The sequence below is a fragment of the Henckelia pumila genome, chromosome 3 (genome assembly GCF_033568475.1).
Source record: "Henckelia pumila isolate YLH828 chromosome 3, ASM3356847v2, whole genome shotgun sequence".
In the NCBI taxonomy this organism is placed as follows: domain Eukaryota; kingdom Viridiplantae; phylum Streptophyta; class Magnoliopsida; order Lamiales; family Gesneriaceae; genus Henckelia; species Henckelia pumila.
In genome coordinates, this window is record NC_133122.1 from 185,053,815 (window position 1) to 185,069,509 (window position 15,695).

Below are 15,695 nucleotides of genomic sequence, written 5' to 3' on the forward strand. Positions count from 1 at the left end.
ATAATATGGGTATATTGTCCGAAATCCAAACTCATAACTTGTTTAATATGATGTTTTCTCGTCTTTAAGGACTATCATTTACTCTAATTCCACTCATCTTTAAGAACAAGTCAGTGAGAGATCGAGCACAAATAGTACGCATGGATGGGATAAATATTATTCAATCGAGAACAATGTCTTCCAATTATAGGACAAACATTGTGGGCCATGAGAATCACAATTTTCTAGTGAAAGTGGCTTTGGATCAAAATGTCATGTATTAGGAACAATCTTAGAATTATGAAGAATAATCTTTTTGATTTGAGGAACAATAAGGCATGCCCAAGTTAACATGCACCAAAATCATATAATACACTGCATGACACAAGTGGAGAGGAGTGTTCAATCCTTAGAGATTGGTGGAACCATCACCCAAGTGTTTTTCTAGTAATATATTGTGCTCTACATTGTCTAAGGTGTAGGAAAGAGACATTGATCATGACCCAATGAGAGCACCATTTGTGGATGTCCATTGCCACCCAATGTATATAATATGGGTATATTGTCCGAAATCCAAACTCATAACTTGTTTAATATGATGTTTTCTCGTCTTTAAGGACTATCATTTACTCTTATTCCACTCATCTTTAAGAACAAGTCACCGAGAGATCGAGCACAACTAGTACGCATGGATGAGATAAATATTATTCAATCAAGAACAATGTCTTCCAATTGTAGGACAAACATTGTGAGCCATGAGGATCACACTTTGCTAGTGAAAGTGGCTTTGGATCAAAATTTCATGTATTAGGATTAATCTTAGAATTATGAAGAATAATCTTTTCGATTTGAGGAACAATAAGTCATGCCCATGTTAACATGCACCAAAATCATATAATACACTGCATGACACAAGTGGAGAGGAGTGTTCAATCCTTAGAGATTGGTGGAACCATCACCCAAGTGTTTGTCTAGTAATGTATTGTGCTCTACATTGTCTAACGTGTAAGAAAGAGACATTGATCATGACCCAATGAGAGCACCATTTGTGGATGTTCATTGCCATCCAATGTATATAATATGGGTATATTGTCCGAAATCCAAAATCATAACTTGTTTAATATGATGTTTTTTCGTCTTTAAGGACTATCATTTACTCTTATTCCCCTCATCTTTAAGAACAAGTCAGTGAGAGATCGAGCACAACTAGTACGCATGGATGAGATAAATATTATTCAATCGAGAACAATGTCTTCCAATTGTAGGACAAACATTGTGAGCCATGAGGATCACACTTTGCTAGTGAAAGTGGCTTTGGATCAAAATTTCATGTATTAGGATTAATCTTAGAATTATGAAGAATAATCTTTTCGATTTGAGGAACAATAAGTCATGCCCATGTTAACATGCATCAAAATTATATAATACACTGCATGACACAAGTGGAGAGGAGTGTTCAATCCTTAGAGATTGGTGGAACCATCACCCAAGTGTTTGTCTAGTAATGTATTGTGCTCTACATTGTCTAACGTGTAGGAAAGAGACATTGATCATGACCCAATGAGAGCACCATTTGTGGATGTCCATTGCCACCCAATGTATATAATATGGGTATATTGTCCGAAATCCAAACTCATAACTTGTTTAATATGATGTTTTCTCGTCTTTAAGGAATATCATTTACTCTAATTCCACTCATCTTTAAGAACAAGTCAGTGAGAGATCGAACACAACTAGTACGCATGGATGGGATAAATATTATTCAATCGAGAACAATTTCTTCCAATTGTAGGACAAATATTGTGGGCCATGAGGATCACACTTTCCTAGTGAAAGTGGCTTTGGATCAAAATGTCATGTATTAGGAAAAATCTTAGAATTATGAAGAATAATCTTTTCGATTTGAGGAACAATAAGGCATGCCCATGTTAACATGCACCAAAATCATATAATACACTGCATGACACAAGTGGAGAGAAGTGTTCAATCCTTAGAGATTAGTTGAACCATCACCCAAGTGTTTGTCTAGTAATGTATTGTGCTCTACATTGTCTAAGGTATAGGAGAGAGACATTGATCATGACCCAATGAAAGCACCATTTGTGGATGTCCATTGTCATCCAATGTATATAATATGGGCATATTGTCTGAAATCCAAACTCATAACTTGTTTAATATGATGTTTTCTCGTCTTTAAGGACTATCATTTACTCTAATTCCACTCATCTTAAGAACAAGTCAGTGAGAGATCGAGCACAACTAGTACGCATGGATGGGATAAATATTATTCTATCGAGAACAATGTCTTCCAATTGTAGGACAAACATTGTGGGCCATGAGGATCACACTTTCCTAGTGAAAGTGGCTTTGGATCAAAATGTCATGTATTAGGAACAATCTTAAATTATGAAGAATAAAATTTTCGATTTGAGGAACCATAAGGCATGTCCATGTTAACATGGACCAAAATCATATAATACACTGCATGAAACAAGTGAAGAGGATTGTTCAATACTTAGAGATTATTGGAACCATCACCCAAGTATTTGTCTAGTAATGTATTGTGCTCTACATTGTCTAAGGTGTAGGAGAGAGACATTGATCATGACCCAATGAGAGCACCATTTGTGGATGTTCATTTCCATCCAATGTATATAATATGGGCATATTGTCCGAAATCAAAACTCATAACTTGTTTAATATGATGTTTTCTCGTCTTTAAGGACTATCATTTACTCTAATTCCACTCATCTTTAAGAACAAGTCAGTGAGAGATCGAACACAACTAGTACGCATGGATGGGATAAATATTATTCAATCGAGAACAATGTGTTCCAATTGTAGGACAAAAATTGTGGGTCATGGGGATCACACTCAGATATTTCAAACAACCCAATACATATTCAGAATAATCTGTTCGATTTAAGGCATAAGATGACATGTCATTGTGAACTTGAGATTTATCGTTTGCAAATGTACCAAGATGGCCAAGGTGTATCGGCTCAAAATGTCACATATATGGAACAATCCTTGAATTATGCGGAATTATCTGTTTGATTTACGGAACAAGATGACATGTCGCATGTATTATAATTACTCTTTTGACCCTCACAATAAAACAAAAATAATACTTTGACTCTCACCTACCCCTCATTATTAACTCTGTCGGTACACTTTATCCATTCACTTCTTCTTTCTCGTTTGGTTAGGGTTTTGATTTTCAAAATAAAATTTCATTCTTCAAGATCGAGCACAATGGAAATGAAGATTGCACCACAATGTTTATGTGGTTTCGGAGAAATGATTTTACAAAGAGCCGGACTACGTTCGACCCGCCCGGAAGAGTTGTATTATATTTGTCCTCGTGAGCTGCAACATAAAAATAGATTTTTTTGGTACGATGATTATCACGGTGAATCTCTCCAAAAATCATCAAATTTTAAACCAGACCCAAGTAATAAAGGTAGAGAGAGCTGCGCATATTCAATGAATCAACAATCTGCATTATCGTTCATCCATGATTCAACAGAACAGTTGAATTATAAGAAGAAGGAGCATTCGTCCTCTGATGTGCTAGACAACCAGTCTACTAGAACACCAGGGTTCGACCATATCGTAGAAATATGTTGTTGTTTTGGTTGCACATGTTTTGTTCTTGTACTAATTTTACTTCTAGCTCTGTTTATTGTAATAATCAGACAATAAGTTCCAAATTTATTCAGTTTTATTCCAAATTAAATACAAGTTTTACGATATACATAGCAATTAGTACCTGCCATTTGAAAATTTAAAAAGAACGACTAATTTGATTAGTTTGTGACTGGAGAAACATATTTCATTGAAATATTAATGAAAAAGAGCATTTCTCAAATTCGAACATTATAGAAATATGTTGTTGTTTTGGTTGCACATGTTTCGTTCTTGTGCTAATATTACTTGTAGCGTTGTTTATTGTAATAATCAGACATTAGGTTTCAAATTTATGCAGCTTTATTCCATATTAAATACAAGTTGTACGAAATACATATCAGTTAGCACCTGCCATTTGAAAATTTAAAGCAACGACTTACTTGATTAGTTAACTGAGAAGACATCATTCACTGAAACAGTAATGACAAAAATCATTTATCAAATTCGAACATTACATATTTGTTTACCACAAACAGAGTTGGTTTTAAAATAACTTAAGACAATACAATACACTTAACTACACTACGACCCCAGATCAAGTTAAAATGTGACAGCAGATGGTTCCACAAAAGCCTCAAACCAAGCGCAATCCAGCAATGCTTCCACTCGAACGTGTGTGCCTTTTCTAGGGCAATTTCATGATCGAACCAGCTTACAGTAATCGCTTGCCCCTGCATATTTTTTGAACAGTCAAGATTAATTTCTGAATAATTTCTGTTAAAAAGTTATGCTAATAACAAATAATTGAAACATCATATTTTAAAACAATTACAGCTACTCTATCGGTTCCTTGCAACTGCGTCTATTGTGTCCTCTCGCATGACAACGACCACATGTTGAGACACGTGTATTAACTTGCGATGGTATTCTCTTCGTCCTTCTGCGACCCGGCTGACTATGCACAGAAGGAGCTTGGATTATATCGGATTCAACAACACATGACTCACTGATGTCAAAGGTTGGGATAGGATTAATATGTCCTTTGTACGCAGCGCGATACGCTTCGATCTTGAAATACTTGTCACAAAAATCATACACAGACAGAGATTTCGCCTCAATGGCAGAAATGGCGTGCTTGAACGGAATCTTATTGATCTGCCAAACTCTACATGAACAAGTCATATCCACTAAATCCACGGCAAATGACTTTTTACCATCAACAACCTCAAACTTCCAATCACACGAATGCTGAACTCTTAATGTTCGGGATTCCATATATGCGCTTACAACAGACTTTTCTTTTCTTGAGCTTAATTCCTTGGTCATGAGTAGAGTTGATTCACGTTGTCGGTGCATCATTTTCATTATCTGCACGCGTATGTGATCAACCATAGCAATAATAGGCAGATGACGAGCTGGCCTAACCCAACTATTCCTACACTTGACTATATTGTTATTTATAACACCCCATCTATTGCCAACAAACAATGCATTGGCCGAACTCTGTGGATCAGAATTTACAATAAACCCTCTGGCAAGTGGCATTGACTCTAATATATTGTTTATATGTTGCTCGTACTCTTGAAAAGACGAAGCATACGCAACTTTCTTGAATACCGAAGACCAATGTTTTTTGTTATGTCTGGGATAACTTCTCAACACCTAAAAAGATTAATAAAAAATTAGATCGAGCTTAAAATGATCAGATAATATGAAAAAATTAAAGTAAAATTGCTCAGGGATTCGTAATTTGGAATTTACCTGCTTAACGAAATTATCCACTAAATGTCTCAAATAATAAGCATGGTGACTCCCAACAAATACTTGATTCACTGCCTTGATGATACTGGGATGTCTGTCCGAGAAAAATGTGAACTCGTCGAATGGAATGCATTGATAGTAAAGGAGCACACAACTCAAATGATAACAAAACCAAACCCAGTTCGCATCATTCTCCGCATCTACTATGGCATAAGCAATTGTGAAAAGATCATCGTTCGCATCTTTCGACACAGCAACTAAGATGCATCTTTATACTTATTCTTTATATGAGTACCATCCAAAAATATCAATGGCCTACAACCACTAACAAAACCGACGACACATGCAGGAAAACAAATGAACAACCGTCTGAATTTTTTAGTAAGGTTCAATCTCACACTCTACAACACTACCAGGATTAGTATTTTTAACAGCATCACAATACCATCTTAATCTATCATAGCATCCTTCATCTGTGCCATGAATATCATGCATCGCCAACTCTTTACCCTTCCACACTTTGCGGTATTCTAACTCTATCCCAAAATCTCTTTGCAAGTCCATCTGCATTGTACACGGACGATAAGAGGACTCTCCTCTCAATTTTTATTTCACAACATTCGCTATCCAATAGGCATCGGCTCTAGGATGCCCTCTGCTACGTAGATTATTCTCACAACAATTATGTTGCAGTTTACATTTTCTGATGGCAAAAAGATTGTCTCTTTTATATTTCGAAGCATAAATTCTCCAACCGCAGCTCTTTTCACTACAAATCACAATAACCTTCTCGCTGTCATTTTTTTACATACATAAATGAACGTCTTGTGGCAACAGAAAAGTTTTTCAAATAATTCCTAAATTCATCAGCACCCTTGAATGTTTGTCCTACACCATGAATACAATTAATCCAGGCATCTATAGTATTGGCGCAAAGGGGCTGTTCAACCTCGTTGTCACTCTTCGACTACATGTCTTTCTCATCAACCCTTACCAGTTTAATATACAATTAATAAGATAAAAAAGAACAATAACCACAAAAACAAATTTTAAATTTAAAAAATTAATCTTGGTTTCAAACAGCTAATTGATAATTTATACAATGCAATCTACAATATTTAACCTTTAATTTTTTTTATTAAACATTTTACTAAACATATCAAAATAAGAGAATGAAAATACGTCTAATAATAAGTAAATGTATTTTACCTCCCATCATTCAAGGTGTTGAAGTGTTCATTTCTTTTCTCTGCCCTCAATTCAATCATCGTAAGCTTTACACACATATAAAGATGAATCATATTAAGAACATTATCATCATCATTCAAAGACACAAGCATCTTATGCAGTGGAGCTACGTATTGAAGCATAATGGATTTCGGAGATATTTCTGCACATTTTTTGCTCAGACTAGTAAAAACATCCATCAAGCTACAACCACTGAAGATTGAGATGACAAACAGATGCTTCTTGAATTTACAGCAACCCAAAAACGAAAGATTGCAAGGACCACTTCCAGATTCCATCCTCAAACTACAAAAGGGGAATGATCTTCAAAACAGTAAATCGAAGCAATAATATATTTTTTCATCATATATTACACACAAACAGTGCAAAATAACAAATTCAGTACTAGATTTTAATTCAAATAATTTAAATCACAATATAAATGTAATAGTACAGAACTAAAATCCCAAAATTAAGAATTAAAACATTATAATCGAGATTAATACAAAATATAAGCTAATATATCAAAAATGCTCATGAAATGAACTGCATTCCCAGCAACATACGTAAAAATTGATATTGGTAAGCTAATCTGTAAAACTCCATTCTCAAACTACAAAAGGGGAATGCTCTTCATTACAGTAAATCAAAGAATTAATATATTTTTTCATCATATATTACATATAAACAGTACAAAATAACAAATTCAATTCAGAATACTAGATTTTAATTCTAATAATTTAAATCACGGTATAAATGTAAGATTATAGAACTAAAACCCCAAAATTAAAAATTAAAACATTATAATCGAGAATAATACGAAATATAAGCTAATATATCACAAATGCTCATGAAATGAACTGCATTCCCAGCAACAGACGTGAAAATTGATATTAGTAAGTTAATCTGTAAAACTAACGCGATGCCTGAAAATTCAACACCACCTCTATAATCATAAAAAGCTCAAACAATTCCATCAATTCAACATTTTAAATTTGTAAGACATACAACAAGCTGTGATAATAATTTATTCGCTCAAAATTTAAAAAATTTCTAATCTAAAAACTAACCTGCAAATATGTGAAAATTTTCGTTTGAGCACAAATATGGGAAATTCCCTCAACCCACGTCAATGTAGATCTTCAACATTAACCGAGTAAACACAGATCTGCGACATTTTTGTTGATGGATTAAACGTTTAAGATTGAGAGAGAAAGGTTCAGGAGAAGAGAATCAAAAGAAGAACAGAGGGAAAATAACGATTACAGTGGAACCATCCTGTTTTCTTTTTTTTTTCGTAAATCATTTTAGGGACATTTTGGTAAATTGGCCACAATAGGGAGTTCAAACAAAGAGCATGCTTTTGTCAGGGATTGAGAACAAATAATGTCTGAAACGGGGATTGAGGAGGAATTCATGTTTACTATTATAGATTTATCACAAATTCCCCCATATATATATATATATATATATATATATATATATATATATATATATATATATATATATATATATATATATATATATATATATATATATATATATATATGTAGGGAGAGTTTGAAAAATGACCTTAGTCAACCAAATTTTTTGATTTATGACCTTCTTTAAAAAAAAATTTGCAAAATGACCTTCAAATACAAAAGAAATGCAAAAACAAAACAAAGAAAAAAAATTGAGAAGGTTATATTTTCAAATCATGGTCAAACGGAGGTTATTTAGTTAAATAAATCCTATATATATATTAGATCAGATGTGAGAAAATCTCGAAAACAGAAATTAACAATTAAACCATATATACCAATTTTATCTCCAAATATTATTGGGAAAAACCTACTCAGCAATTGAACTTAAGCTATATACATTCCCTTGAAACATATGGTTAAAAACCATGTAATATGTTTTTAAAAGCAAATACATATAACATTAGAATACATGGAAGTTGATGAAATTTTTACAGCATACGATCACATTTTAACCAAGTTTCATGAAGTCCATCTCTCCGCGACATAAACACCAAGCAGATTATAAATGGACAAGTTCAGCCACTAGAATTAGGTGTAGTAGAGCTACTTCCCCATTTGTTGGCGACAACCGAATCCGGCGATGGAGGGTCCACTATGACGTTGAGCAGTCGAGCATCTTCATCCACCAAAATGTCGACGACTTCTGCCTTGTTCGCATTCAGATCCTCGTTCTGAATCCCTCTCAGAAGCTCAAGAACATCTTCCATCGATGGTCTCATATCCCTTTCATGTTGCAAGCAACGAAAAGCTAATTCCGCGACCAACGTAACCATCCTTCTCACTGTAAAATTCGTGTCAAAACCAAGATTTGGATCCACCAACTCACACAATGTTCGGTTCTGGATCTTGTTAATAGCCATGTTCGATAAATTGATATCTTGTCGGTGTCTGCTTGTGTCCACGGCCTGTAATGATGATATAAGCTCGACTAACATCACCCCAAAGCTATACACATCACTTTTTTCCGTGAGTTGGTAACACTGGTAGTACTCAGGATCGACGTAGCCAGGAGTACCTTGTGGGGCGGTCGATACATGGGTGACATCCGTGGGGAATAATCTTGACAACCCAAAATCAGCAACTTTTACGTGAAAATCGTGGTCTAGAAGAACGTTGTTGGTTTTAACATCGCGATGGATGATATCTGATTTGTGAAGATATGCGAGTGCTTCAGCGGTTTCAATGGCTATATTTAGCCGAACTGGCCAAGACAGCAAGCCCGATTTGGCTCGTTTCCCATGAAGATGATCAGCCACTGTTCCATTTTGGATGTACTCATAAACTAGTATTAGTTCTCGGCTGCGCCTGGACGTGCATCCATAAAGCATCACAAGGTTTTCGTGCCTTAACCGGGTCAGAATCTCGACTTCAGTCATGAATTGCTCCACTCGTCTGACATTGTTTTCATATAAACGCTTCACTGCAACGGCACGACCATCAGCTAGCACCCCTGTTTCGAGAGAAAAAAAAAAAGAAATTGAAGATCTCATATTCGGCTGAATTAACAGAGTCAAAAGGGAATAAAAAGAGCTCGTGTGTATGTACCATAATACACAGTGCCGAATCCACCATCTCCAAGTTCCCTAGAAGGATCGAAGTTATTCGTAGCTTCTTCCAGCTCAGCAAAGTCGAAAACATGCGCCCCAAAGTACGTGCTTCCCCAACCATGTTCCGATTTCGGAGACGGATATGAAGGGATGCTTTTAGTGAAATTGATTGAACTGGGAAACGAGAGACCTTTGCTCAAGGGAGGAGCGGCAATATCCTTGCTCAATTTGTCAGCATATTTAGTTGCAATCTGCTTTTTACGCCTCTGTTTACAGCAGAAAATCAAGAATCCGGAACCAACACCAGCAAGAACTGCACCAGCTACCGCCAGACCTGGATCAGCACAGAGAAATAACATCAAGTCAAAACTTGAGGTGTTATGCAATATTTTACGAATGTGGATATAATTTCGTTCTATTAATAGAGATCGTACCAACAATCAATCCCATTTTCTTCGAAGAGCTATTTCCTGCAGTGACAATCCACGAAAGCTTAGTTTATAAAACAATCAGATGATATATATAGTGCATCATTAAGAGAAGAAAATCAACTACACAATTTTCTCAAAACATCACATAGAAAACATCATATATATATACGATAAACCAAGAAAGCAAGACATGTAAATTAAAGTCGCAGCTAAGTTCGTGGGTCAAAACATTGCATGACAAGTCCCTATTACCTGCAGAAGCATTTGCACTAGCTTCTGGAGAAAGTGTTACAGCAAAAGGACAAGGGATATCTCCACAAATACAAACGGGTTTGACCAAACCCGAATCGAACCCGCATCGCCCGCCTAATCTACTGCACTCGGAGCACCACTTCTCATACGGGTCGACATAATTCACACCAAAACCTTCCGTTAATGCCTTCCCAAGCGTCAGCTGCAAACTTGAAAGCAGATTGGCAAAATCCTTCAAAACAGGCACCTTAATGGTCACGTTACAGGATAGAATCCTCAAAACCGGGTCGGTCGGCACCGGTCCGATTATATAATACGCATCGTCGAAGCTGAAGGCACTGGAATCGCACCGGAAAAGATTGGTCGGTGTCGCCGACATCTGTCTCCCGGTAGTGTTGCAGCCGTAGAACAGGCTGAGATCTTCATTCTGGCCACCGTCGTAAGAGAACAAGGAGGAATTGAGGGTGGTGTTGCGGAATTCCGAAGGGCAGGTGGTATCGTACAGGTCGGAGCGAGACAGAACGAGAGTTTTCTGAGTTTGATCGAGTCGCAGGACTCTGTAAGAGAGCGAATCATGCGTCATCTCGGTGACCGTGTCTTCTCTGCAGGTGAGCGAGAACTCAGGAAGGCCGCAGTAGGAGGGGCGGTCGCCGCCGCTGAAAGGGTAGGTTACGTTGGTGATGGAGCCGCATGAGAAGGTGCGGTCGCAGTCGGGGAATGCGGCGTCCTCCTGGGAATGCACCGCCGCGAAGAGGGTGGCCGCCAGTGTGATGAAAAGAGGAAAGGGAAGCATTTGGTGGTGCGAAGTGGAAAGTGATGAGGTGTCGGAGGCATTTTGTTTACTGTATATAATAAAAAGGTGACCAATTTTGAACGTTGAATATTTGGTTGGCTTTGGTGGACTCATGAAGAGTTCGAAGGCGGGATATGTCATGCTGGTCAACATGTGTTTTATTTTTTAATTTTTGTTTGTTCATGCATCACTTGGAAAAAAAATAAAAATTACGATGGATACATCCAGACTAGATTATAAAAATTTGAAAAAAAAAAGGATAAATATATAACATTAATTTAGTGAAGATATTTACTTATTGTTAATTAATTTAGCATTGGTTTATAGACTATAATCTTTATTAAATCCTCTATAGGGTGGTGAACCTATTGATGCCATAGCCCACTTTTTTTTGTTTTAAAGGGCAACAGGATTAGGTAATATCCCATTGAATACTTCCACGTTGGTCAAAATTAGTCACATTTCGATTTTGACATTGCCAATCAGGTTTCTTTCTATTTTAATTTTGTTAAACACATTGTTACCCTACACATATCTTATTTTGATTTCCGAATAATAATATTTTATTTTTATTTTTATTTTTATTTTTATTTTTAACCAGCTAGATCTATCTCAGTTCTCGATTAACAGTGATTTGTTTTTGTTAGGCTACCGGTCCATGGAAAAATAATAACTAGAGGGACCCATTATGTTTTTTAATTATTTTTAAATGGAATGAAACAATTATTTTATTAATTCTAAAAGATAACTGAATTATTTGGTTTTCCAATTTAGAAGCTGTGATGTGATTGGCGGCTCTTTATTTTACTCTCCCAAGTATATTCTGTTAAAAAAAAGTAATTGCAGCAATAATAAATGTGATTCTTTTATTAATGTATGGTAACCAAAAAACAATGTTCTCATTTGAAGGCAAACTTTTAGGATAATATTTGAATCAGGTATCCGCTTTGATATCGGATTTGATATATATGAGTATAATTAATGTTATAATGCTATAACAAATCATGAATCATTATATTTGAGAGTATGTTAATTCTCTTTATAATATGAATGGCTCGTGTCTATATGACTTTCCTTTATCTAAAATTTGAGGATAATTCCAAAAAACATATATAAGAATTCAATGACTATTTTGTGTCTTCTATTATTTTGGTAAAATCATAGCCAAATGTGAAAAAAATTAGTCGCAATCCGTTTTATCAATAGAGATGTCAAAATGGTCGAGCGAAGCGGGTCGGTCCATAACCCGTCGCAACCCACCATTAGGCGGGTCAGGGCGGGCCCGCGCACCTTTTAGGCGGGTTGGAAAAATACCAACCCAATCCACCTATTTTAGGTGGCGGGGCGGGACGGGCCGGCCCAATTTTAGGCGGGTTGAGAAATCGTCAACCCAACCCACCTATTTTGTATGGCGACGGGGCGGGCCAACCCGACGAGCCTAGCCTATTTTGATACCTCTATTTACCAATGAACGGGTTTGCAGGGAACAAATGTTAACATCCCCGCTTGACTTGGAGTAGAATTGGCAACGATTCTGGCCAATTATTAGGTACCTGATGATAGTCAAGAATTGCATCTCCTGATACTTGATAGGGTAAAGATCTAGAATTGCGCCTTTCGCAATGCTAGAAATCGAGAATTAACTCTTTTAAAAGGGTTGATCTCGAAGGCGACCCCATCTCACATGAGTCAGAGGCCCATTGACTCATGCGGGGTTAAATCGAGGGATGTGCACGAGTAGGTAGGGACCTGAGGGAGAGAACAACATGGTCCAACCCCCAGAGCATACCTCCAAATATTTCAATGAGAAATATGCTCCACACGAGGATCGAACCCGCAACGCTGGAGAATTTCTTCCCACGTCACCTCAGGCCTTACCAACTCGCCTATATCCCTGTGGGCAGAAATCGAGAATTAACGTTATAATAGTTAGAGTCTCTATATAAAATTGTTAAAATGGGTTGACGGACTGGGTGAGCCTAACTACTTTTTAGTGATATCAAACGGGACAGGTTGTCTTGCCTCACAACCCACTACAAACCACATCATTTGGCTGGGCGGGTCAGGACAAACTAGGGGTGTTCAAACTTCGGATAAAACCGAAAAATGTAAATCCAAACTGAAAAAACCAAACACCGAACCAAAAACCAAAATTTGAAATTCAGATATACATGTTAAAACCTAAATTTATTTGGTTCGATTTCGGATTATATATGTCAAAACCAAACTGATCGAAAAAACCAAAATTTCATTAAATTAAAAAATTTATTTATATTATATATTTTATGAGATAATAGTTAGTGAATGAAGGATCATTTATAATAAATTTTTAGTTGATTATTTTTTATTTACGTCATTTATACTTTGAATTTTTAAAGATTTTACAAATAAATCAGGTAAAAAGATAACATAATATATTTTAAAATATATTTATATTATTAATAAAAATAATTATATCAAAATCGAATTGACCGACTGAAATAACCAAATCATTTTGATAGAAAATCGAACCGAACCGGAAGAAAACAATTCGGATAGTGAATTATATATTTTTAAAATCGAAAAAATCGAAATAAAAAACCGAAAATTGAACCGAACCAACCATGAACACGCCTAGAACAAATTAACCGACCCATCGTTTGGACTTTGGACTGTCTGGGAAATTATCCATCCCACGGCGACCCGATGAGCCCAAACAATTTTGGAGATCAAATGTCTTTAAAATCGGGAGTGAACCAAATCAATACTAAATTCGAGACATGACCTAGCCTTGATATATTGAAAACAAGTGATGAGACACAACACAAACTGGCATTAAAAAATCTCAAGTTCCCTTCCAATATGAGATTCATTTGTGTCGTCTTTGTTCTCGATTCCTACTTTCAGATATATATTTGAAATATATCCAAGATTTGGCAAGAGATCAGATTTGTTTTTTAAAAAAATAAAATTTCTAATATTCAACGGTACTACGTATTGTTTTTTTGTGCGTCACACAAGCTCTCGGCCAACGGACCTAACGTATAGGAGAATACTTTTTTCAAGGAATCTGTCGCAACTGCCATTGAATGGGTCCAAATTTGGTGCGAGTTGATGATCATATATGATGTGTGGTTGGTGGACCGATGGAGCTGACATTTATAATTCATTTTGTTTTCTATATAGAATACTCTCACTTGTAACCTTAATTTTACCAAGTCTTCCAATTAATTAAATGATTTGTATGTACATATCTTCTTGATTAGAGTAGCTTTCAAAATTTTGGGGGATATTATATATCTCACAAATTTGTACGTACCATGAAATGAAGTGATTGCAATTTATAAATAAGATGCAGCAAAACAAATGTAATTCATGCGTACGTACCAGCAGGAGACGGAGATGAGTTGGGGATATGATCAGGCGACGATCCATTAGCAAATGTGGAGCAAGTGTCACCTAAAAATGGAGGACCAGGGCAAATGCAGCCCGTTTTATTATTCTCGTAATTGAATCCACATCTTCCCTTGGATTCAGTACACGCAACACAAGCTTTGGCATCGAGTTTCCACTGAATCTCGAATCCCACTCGGAGTTCATCCACCAAACCTGTTGAATTCCCGGTCCCAACGTGTCCATTTCCAGGCCCTGGAACTACCACACTCGTGTTGCACTTTCCAGGGCCAAGATTTCCGGGCAGCAGATACACGTTTATCAAATCGCCGCCGATTATTCCTCCCATCCAACAAGAAAGAGGGACCAAATCCTGATATTTCGAGGCCGGACAACCGTACAAGAACGTGTAGTTTGTATACGATAGGGATGATGCGTAATCAAAGACGTTGTAGTCTAAAGTGGTGTTGACCATCTGCTGTGGGCAAGCTTCCACCAAGATGTCGTCTCGCACGACTCGCATGATTTGAGCGGGTTGGTTTATTTCCAGGACCTGATACATTGTGCCCATGAGGATGATTCTTGTCACGTTGTTTTCGGGGTCGCAGCTGAGGATGAAACTCGGGTGGCCGCAGTAGGGAGGATCGTTGATATCCCGGAAAGGGTAGCCGATTCCTTTGATTGTATTGCCGCAGTTGAATGCATTGCTGCATGACTTGTAGAGTTGTTGGGGACTGCTGGATCCACTCGGGGCTTGGAATATGACTAAGAATTTTACTGCTAATACGAGACTAAGGAACCTAGGAATCCAGGAAGGGATTGGAGCGTTCATCATAAGAAAATTTTTTGGGAAGAAATGGATGATATGGATTATTTAAGATTCGAAGAAGAGTTTGATCATATGGAAAGGACTTGGTAGTAATTCAAGAAAGTGAATAAAATGGAAATGTTGAGATTGGACACTTACTCAAGCAACTAAGTTGTATAAAACCATGGACTTGGTAAATGACATTAAATAATGATTTAAAAATAAAATAAAATCGTTCACCTACTACTTTAGTTTGCAAGTCAATTATTATTGGAAGAAATGGTAAACGTTTTACGATATGCAAAATATGGTTCCAAAGGATAAAATTTGGAATACATCATGACTTTGAAAGTTGAATAGCAACAAGAA

The 15,695-nt window shown here is 36.5% G+C and overlaps 2 protein-coding genes across 3 annotated transcripts; both read right to left on the bottom strand.

Moving 5' to 3' along the window:
• Positions 1-4,053: 4,053 nt before the first annotated feature.
• On the bottom strand, positions 4,054-5,940 carry LOC140890143 (uncharacterized). The gene is made up of 5 exons (XM_073297902.1): positions 5,769-5,940; positions 5,371-5,627; positions 4,573-5,271; positions 4,181-4,340; positions 4,054-4,079 (listed from the first exon to the last, which is right to left on the bottom strand). The coding sequence occupies exons 1-5, from the start codon at positions 5,938-5,940 to the stop codon at positions 4,054-4,056; spliced, it is 1,314 nt and encodes a 437-aa protein (XP_073154003.1).
• Positions 5,941-8,441: 2,501 nt separating this feature from the next.
• Positions 8,442-15,454, bottom strand: LOC140887356 (LEAF RUST 10 DISEASE-RESISTANCE LOCUS RECEPTOR-LIKE PROTEIN KINASE-like 1.4). Of its 2 annotated transcripts, none has more exons than XM_073294563.1 (4): positions 14,513-15,454; positions 10,105-10,140; positions 9,669-10,004; positions 8,442-9,573 (listed from the first exon to the last, which is right to left on the bottom strand). In XM_073294563.1, the coding sequence occupies exons 1-4, from the start codon at positions 15,351-15,353 to the stop codon at positions 8,639-8,641; spliced, it is 2,148 nt and encodes a 715-aa protein (XP_073150664.1). In that variant the 5' UTR covers positions 15,354-15,454; the 3' UTR covers positions 8,442-8,638. The 2 variants fall into 2 exon arrangements, with proteins under 2 accessions (XP_073150664.1, XP_073150663.1); XM_073294562.1 differs by lacking the exon at positions 14,513-15,454 and adding an exon at positions 10,354-11,414.
• Positions 15,455-15,695: the final 241 nt, after the last annotated feature.

Bases quoted from the DNA above. Each gene is read 5' to 3' on its own strand.
- LOC140890143 (XM_073297902.1), bottom strand. From the start codon at position 5,940: ATGCAGATGGACTTGCAAAGAGATTTTGGGATAGAGTTAGAATACCGC. The intron at 5,628-5,768 runs GTGAGATTGAAC...GATGCATCTTAG, and splicing joins TCCTGGTAGTGTTGTAGAGT to TTGCTGTGTCGAAAGATGCG. The intron at 4,080-4,180 runs GTATTGTATTGT...TTACTGTTTCAG, and splicing joins GGGTCGTAGTGTAGTTAAGT to TGAATGATGTCTTCTCAGTT.
- LOC140887356 (XM_073294562.1), bottom strand. From the start codon at position 11,299: ATGTTGACCAGCATGACATATCCCGCCTTCGAACTCTTCATGAGTCCA. The intron at 10,141-10,353 runs GTAATAGGGACT...TTGTCACTGCAG, and splicing joins TAGTGCAAATGCTTCTGCAG to GAAATAGCTCTTCGAAGAAA. The intron at 9,574-9,668 runs GTACATACACAC...CTCTCGAAACAG, and splicing joins ATTCGGCACTGTGTATTATG to GGGTGCTAGCTGATGGTCGT.